General features: G+C 53.0%; 1 protein-coding gene across 1 annotated transcript; it reads right to left on the bottom strand.

The window, feature by feature from the left end:
• Nucleotides 1-5,650: 5,650 nt before the first annotated feature.
• LOC134509341 (olfactory receptor 14J1-like) lies at nucleotides 5,651-6,613 on the bottom strand. The gene has a single exon (XM_063321821.1). It carries the CDS (start codon nucleotides 6,611-6,613, stop codon nucleotides 5,651-5,653), a length of 963 nt encoding a protein of 320 aa, XP_063177891.1.
• Nucleotides 6,614-7,342: the final 729 nt, after the last annotated feature.

The following is a 7,342-nucleotide window of genomic DNA, read 5'->3' as shown; positions in this document are numbered from 1 at the left end:
GGACACCTGTGAAGCACCCTGGCACCTGATGTGAATGACTTCTGTGGTCAGAGACAACCTGAGAGCTTTCCCTAATTTGAAAAAATGAAGGGGAAGAAAGGACAGTCATATTTAGGCTGGATGGGACGCCGGGAGGTGTCTCGAGCAGCCTCCTGCAGGGCCAGACCAGTTACTGAGGGCTTTCTCCAAACACATCCTGGTCACTTGCTAGAAGAGATCCAGTGACATAAACCAAAGAAGTAACCTGGATGTGGTCTAAAAAGTCCTGCACAGAAGGGGATCGTCACTTCCACTGTCTGTGCTCCTGCTCATACAGCCCGGAATGCTTTTGGCCTCCCTTGCTGACGGCTCATGGTTGTCCCAATGAAACCCAAGGACCACCAAAGTCTTTCCTGCAGAGCTGCCATCCAGCCATGCAGCCCCATGCCCTCTGCCATTGCACAGGATGAGTGCACCTCAAGGGGAGGACTTTGGCTTTGTCATCATTGGATACTGTGTGCTTCCTTTTGGCCCAGCCTTCCAGCCTGTCTTTGTCCTTTGGGTGGAAGCCTTGAGCTCCAGCATCGTGTCTGTTCTCCTCCATATGCTGTCATCTACAACTGTTATGAAAAAGCACTCTCTCGTCTCCTCTGGGTCATTACAAACACATTAAACAGGGCAGGTTGCAGGCTAGACCCCTGCAGAACCTTACAATCTACAGGCCTCCAGGCAGTGTAACACGCATTGACCATGTCCCTCCGAGCCCGCCTGTACAGGTGGTTTTAGCTATCCATTAGCCATCCATGCAGGCATTAGCCATCCTAGCTTGGGCATGAGAGTGTCCTGTGGGACAATGCTGGAAACCTTGCTGACTTCCAGGTCAAAGATAACTACGTCTCTCCTTGCACCTAACAGTCATGGCCTTTCTTCACATAAAGCAAGTCGGATGGCCAGGCAGAGTCTCCCCTGGCTAAATCCTGTCACCTTCTCTTTCGGCCATGAAAGAATTGTGAGCTGAGGGGACCTGCTCTGGAGCACAGCCTTTCACTCCCCTGCTCATCCATGGGGCATTTCTGAAAGGTGCATGCAATATTTGGGTGCCGCCAGTCATCAGGGAGTGCCCCCACTTTCAAGGATGATGGAAGGGGCCTCTCTGTGACATCGGCCTGCTCTCTCAGCTCCCTGGGATGCCACCCATCCTGTCCTAGAGACTGGTGAGGATGGTGCTTGCTCAAGTGACTCCTGACTTGATGCCCATCCACCGCTGGTTGTTCTCCTCCAGGGTCCTGCCTCAAGTCACAGAGGCCCGGGAGACCTTGCAGGGAAAGATCGAGGCAAAGAGGACATAGACAATGGCAGATCTATCCACACCTGCTCTCATGAAACTCAGCGGTGGCGACAGAAAGGTGGGTACTCAGGGTACACAGGGTACAGTTGTTCTGGCATGGACTGCTCCAGTGTGGGTCCCCCACAGGCCACAGGTCCTGCTTGAAAACCTGCTCCAGCATGGGCTCCTCTCCTTGGGCAGCAGTTCCTGCCAGGAGCCTGCTCCACCGGGGTCCTCCATGGGCTGCAGGTCTAACTCTCCTAAAGGAAGAAGGCCAGCCCAGCACGGCTTCTCTTCTGGACCAAGCCACAGGAAGTCCCGGAGGATGGTTGTTTCCTGTGCCCGTGGCACTTGAGAAAACTCAGTGCTGACAATACTCCAATGTTTTGGGTATTGCTGAACAGAGTTTGCACAGTGTCAAGACCTTCTCTAGTTCTCATTCTGAGTAGGTGGGAGGTGAGAAAGAAGTCGAGGGGGGACCCAGCCAGGACCGCTCATCCAAACCGACCAGAGGCATATTCCATACCATATGACCTCATGCTCAGGAATAAAAACTTGAGACAGAGGAAGAAGACGGTGAAGTTCTTGTCATTCAAGGAGGCTGCTGCTTGGCGACCGGCATCAGTTTGCCTGTGGGAGGTGGTGAGTGATGGCCTGTGTTTCACTTGTTGAGGTTTTCTTAATCTCTTCTCTTCACCTATTAAACTGCTGTTGTCGACCCAAAACTTTTCACACTTTATTTCTTCCTTGTCCCACTCAGGAAGGGGGAAGAATGCCTGAGTGACTGTGTGGCTGCTGGGCTATTGGCTATTGGCCAGAGTCAACCCACCACAGCAAGGAAGTTTCTGATAGCTGGGAGCTAGTTCAGCGGTTGGGCACCAAGATGCTTAGGGGCTGAAGGGGAAGGGCCTTGTTTAGCCTGGAGAAGGGAAGGTCTCGGGATCCTCCTAGCAGCCGGTCTGTCCCCGTGGGGAGGTTTTCAGGGCCACAGAGCCAGGCTTGTACCAGTGGTGCTTGGCAGGAGGTTAATAGACAATGGTCAGATGTTGAAATAAGGAAGGTTCAGGAGAGAGAAAATGAAAATCTTTTTCTCCATGAAGGCATCCAAGTGTTGGAGGAGGTTTCCCAGAGACATTGTGTCATCTCTGCCCTTAGATGTTTTCCAGCTGCCATGGGATAAAGCTTTGAGCAACATGGTCTGACTCCATGGCTGATGCTGCTGTGAGCACGAGGTGAGAACAGAAGTACTCTTTTCATATCTGCAGCTACTTAGTTTCTGGACTTGTTAGAAGCACCATGACTCAGGATGACCATTGGCACACATACTTTATAAGCTACGCTGTTGGAGGTTCAGTCCAGGGGGACCTTGACACACCTGGGAGTCTGGCCAATAGAAATCTGAAAATTTAGAAGGAAAAGCTGGAGAACAATTCCATGCAGCAGCACGGGCAAGGACCTGAGTGATGAAGGAGTGCTCTGAGGAGAAGGGTCTGGGCACCATGGCAGCTGCCATAGGAGCCAGTGGGCGTCACCTTTCAAAATGAAAGAGGAGAGACTGGAGAGGGTGCAGAGGAGGTGTGCCAAGATGGAGTGAGGGGCCTAACGCGTGAGCTGTGAGGGGAGTCTGGGCCGCTCTAGCCAGCTGATGTAGAAGCACAGGGGTGGACAAGCAGCTGGAGGACGAGCAGCTGAGCATGATCCAGCAATGCACCCCCGTGGCAAAGGCCAACAGCCTCCTGGGCTGCAGCAGGAAAAGCTTTGCTGGTGGATGGAGGGAGGTGACCCTTCCGCTCTGCTCAGCACTGGTGAGGCCACACCTGGGGTGCTGTGTCCAGTGCTGGACTCCCCCACACAAGAACGTTGTTGACCTACCAAAGCAAGTCCAGCAAAGGGCCACAACGATTGTTTAAGGCACTGCAGCACCTTTCATAGGAGGAAAGGCTGAGAGATGTGGGAGTGTTCAGTCTGCAGAAGAAACGTCTTTGGGGGATCTTCTTAATCTATATAAAATTCCATCTGAACCCAAGAAACCACTTTTTGACTGTGAGGGTGGTCAATCACTGGAAAAGGTTGCCTAAAGTGGTTGTGGAGTCTCCATCCATGGACATATTCCAAACGCACCTGGACAAGCTGCTGAGCAACGTGCTCTAGTTGATCCTTTCTCAGCTGGGGGCTTGGACTAGATGATTTCCAGAGGTCCTTTGAAACCTCAACATTTCTGTGATACCGTGAGTATAAAGGAGAAAAGTCAGACAGAAAGAAATTAACAACACATAGCATGGACCTCAAATATGGTGGGATCCCATGGAGAGGACCCAAGCTGGAGCAAGGGAGAAGTGTGAGGAGGAAGGAGAGACAGAGATGTTCTTTACTGACTGTTAAGACCCTCTTCACCACCCCCCTGCTCCTCTTGGGGTTGGGGTGGGGAGATGAGCTGGGAGCAATGGAATAATTGGAGCCCATGAGAAAGCGTGAGGAGAACGGTCTTTAATAGTTTTGTCATTCTTTCTCACAAGCAAACTCATTTTTTAACTGGCAACAAATTAAATTGATCTTCCCCAAGTTAACATGTCTTTGCCCGTGACAGTAATTGGTAACTGATCTCCTTTTCTTTATCTTGACCCATGAACATTTCTGGGTTTTTTTTCTCCCTTTGCCCTGTTGAAGCGGAGGAGGGAATGAGCAGCTGGGTGGGCGTCTGGCTGCCGGCCAAGGTGAACCCACTACAGAACCACATCAGGATGCCTGCCTCCAGTGTGGGTCTCTCCAGCACAAGAAAGTCCCTGACGGACTGGAGCGAGCCCTGCAGAGGCCAGAAGGATGGATGGGGCCTGGAGCACATTTAAGGAAGAAGAGAGGCCGAGAGCTTTGGGTTCTGGAGATATCCGTTAGAGCCAAACACTGGGGCAAGGACCAGGCCAGTTGGTAAGATCTCAATCAATGGAGATTTTCAAGGTTTTATTTCCTTTTTATTAAAGATGACGGTAGAGTTGTGTATCACAGAGCCCTGGGGGAAGACAGGAGTGACCGTGCAGCAAAGGTCCCTCCTCAGGGTCGGGGTACATGGCCAGAGATGGAGATGCCTGGTGTGTGGGACTGATCTGGGACAATTCTCCTGGAGCAGCTTCCCCAGGCTGTCCAAGGAGCACGGCACAGACCAGGACCCTCTCTTTTGCACCTTTGGTGCCTTGCTTCCTTCACCATGGCTCTGCACCATGAGCACCCTGCTGTGTGCGCGCACCCTGCAAACCCACACGGCTGAGCTCTCCGCTGGCGCTTTCCTCTCCTGGGCACATTCCACCCCAGCCCAACACCTCCCCAGCAATCCCTAATTCTCCTCCTCCCCTCTTCCCAGCACAATGGCCCAGTCTGGGCTGGCCCCACGGCAGTGCCCACCACAGGGTGCTGCAGAGCTCTGGTCACTCACAGCACAGCCCCAGCCCCCTGAAGGACACAGCAGCTGCTGCGGGGCAGAGAGGGAGGTTCAGGCTCCCCATCAGTCCCAGGGCTTTTTACCTGGACCCAAGGGCAGGAGGAAACACAGGCCACTCACTCTCTGGCTCTCTACATTCACATTGTGCATCAGCACACCAAGTGTATTTACCCCTTCTCTGTCCCCACCAGCCCCACGCTCCAGGACAGCATGACAGTCCTAGCCCTGCAGCTCCTCAGCCAGCTCCTGCGTCTCCCCAGTCTCTCTCCCCTGTGCCAGCTGGGTTCCCACTGACTCTCCTGTGATTGCAGAGTCCTCATTTCCCCGTCAATACCTGGAATTAGCACTTCACTTTTGTGTGATTCCACGCTTTGTGGAGCTCCAGTCACACCCCAGGCACACACTGTCCATGGAGATCCCCTGGGATATCCAGGCAGCTACAGATTCCTCTCCTGGAAGATGTCTTCTGCCCTGTCGCATGTGGGAAAGAACTGGGTCTGGACCCCAGTGGCCATTCACCATCTCCACTGTCACTAGGCACCAAGAGGTGAGTCCTAAATCCAACCCTCTAACAGGTCACAACAGGACAATGAGCTTGTTTCTTTTGGAACCATGGAGTAATGGGCCCTTTTGGCATGCAACAGCTTGGGCCTGATCCTGAACGACCTTTGGAAAAACAGTGTGCAGGAAAGTGCGCAGGAAAGATGCCTTTTTATGACAGAGGTGCTTTGAGGGAGTCAGCCTGGGCCCAGTGTTACACAGAAACTTTTCTACATGGGTTCCAGGTGAGACAGAGGAGGTTCAAGCTTCAGATCAAGTATGTGAAATCGAAATATTGCTCTACAAACATAAAACCCCAAATAGCAATAACAAGCATGATACTAAAACAACGCATGGGCCTGGTGTGGGAGTCACTTGCGTAGAAAGATGGGAAGTTTATCAGTATTGAAAAAAGTCCATGAAATCACCTTCCTCAGGGCACCCTTGAGCTCCTGGTTCCTCATGCTGTAGATGAGGGGGTTCACTGCTGGAGGCACCACTGAGTACAGCACTGCCACCACCAGATCGAGAACTGGGGAAGAGATGGAGGGGGGCTTCAGGTAGGCAAACATGCCAGTGCTGACAAGCAGGGAGACCACGGCCAGGTGAGGGAGGCACGTGGAAAAGGCTTTGTGCCGTCCCTGCTGAGAGGGGATCCTCAGCACGGCCCTGAAGATCTGCACATAGGACAGCACGATGGAAACAAAGCAAACAAAAACAACAAAAGCACTAACCACAATAAGCCCACCTTCTCTGAGGTAGTCTGAGTCTGAGCAAGAGAGCTTGAGGATCTGGGGAATCTCACAGAAGAACTGGTCGACAGCATTGCCCTGGCAGAGGGGCAGGGAAAAGGTACTGGCCGTGTGCAGCAGAGCGTGGAGAAACCCACTGCCCCAGGCAGCTGCTGCCATGTGGACACAAGCTCTGCTGCCCATCAGGGTCCCGTAGTGCAGGGGTTTGCAGATGGCAACGTAGCGGTCATAGGCCATGACAGTGAGAAGATAAAATTCTGCTGACATAAAAAAGAAAAAGAGAAAGACCTGTGCAGCACATCCCCAGTAGGAGATGGCCCTGATGTCCCACAGGGAATTGGCCATGGATTTGGGGACAGTGGTGGACAGGGAGCCCAGGTCAAGAACCGAGAGACTGAGGAGGAAGAAGTACATGGGGGTGTGGAGGCAGTGGTCACAGGCGATGGCGGTGATGATGAGGCCGTTGGCCAGGAGGGCAGCCAGGTAGATGCCCAGGAAGAGCCCGAAGTGCAAGAGCTGCAGCTCCCGTGTGTCTGCGAATGCCAGGAGGAGGAACTGGCTGATGGAGCTGCTGTTGCACATGTGCTGCCTCTGGGTGTGGAGCACTGAACAAGGAGGAAAAGACAGTGAGAAGTTAAGGGAAACTTTTCAGAGCAAAATCAACACCGTTTCTCATACTTCACACTCTCTGCCACTTTTCCATTTCCATGAGATCATTCAGCTCTGTGGCTGGAGCTCAGATTGTTTCTGGCCGACTGTGCCAGGAGGAGCGGGACCTCTGCCCGCTGGCTGCCCAGGAGTCAGCCCTGCTCTGCAGCAGCAGATTCGTGGGAATGGGGTGGGCAGTCCTGGTGTTCCAATTTGTCAGATAAACCTCTCCTCATGGACAAAGGGCTTGTCAGTCTCTGCACTCCCATTGCCATGAAACCACAGTTGCAAGAGTGTTGGAGAGAGGTTCTTCTACAGCTCTCTCCCGTCTCAGCTGGAGATTCTCTTGCATTTCAGAAACCCTCACCATTTCTGCTGCATTCAGGGACAGCAAAGGGAGTCCTGCCAGGCAAGGGGATTGTCTGAGGGTTAGTGCAGAGAGAGGGGAGCTGGTCTGTCCCTCTGTCTTGTTCCCAGCTGCCCTCTGCTTGTGCCTTTCTGAGACAGAGGGGAATCGCACTCGCGTGTTGACATGGAAAGACACCAGGCACTGCTGAGAGCAGAGAAACCCACTGCCGAGAGCTCAGTGTCTCACCCTTTCTCAAGGTCTCAGCACCCCACTTCTCGCCAAGGACACACATGGCTCCTTTCACAAACCCAGCA

Source organism: Chroicocephalus ridibundus, unplaced genomic scaffold (assembly GCF_963924245.1).
Source record: "Chroicocephalus ridibundus unplaced genomic scaffold, bChrRid1.1 SCAFFOLD_98, whole genome shotgun sequence".
Lineage (NCBI taxonomy): Eukaryota > Metazoa > Chordata > Aves > Charadriiformes > Laridae > Chroicocephalus > Chroicocephalus ridibundus.
Note: the sequence above shows the minus strand (reverse complement) of the source record. Positions and strands in the feature narration are given on the sequence as shown.

Bases quoted from the DNA above. Each gene is read 5' to 3' on its own strand.
- LOC134509341 (XM_063321821.1), bottom strand. From the start codon at position 6,613: ATGTGCAACAGCAGCTCCATCAGCCAGTTCCTCCTCCTGGCATTCGCA.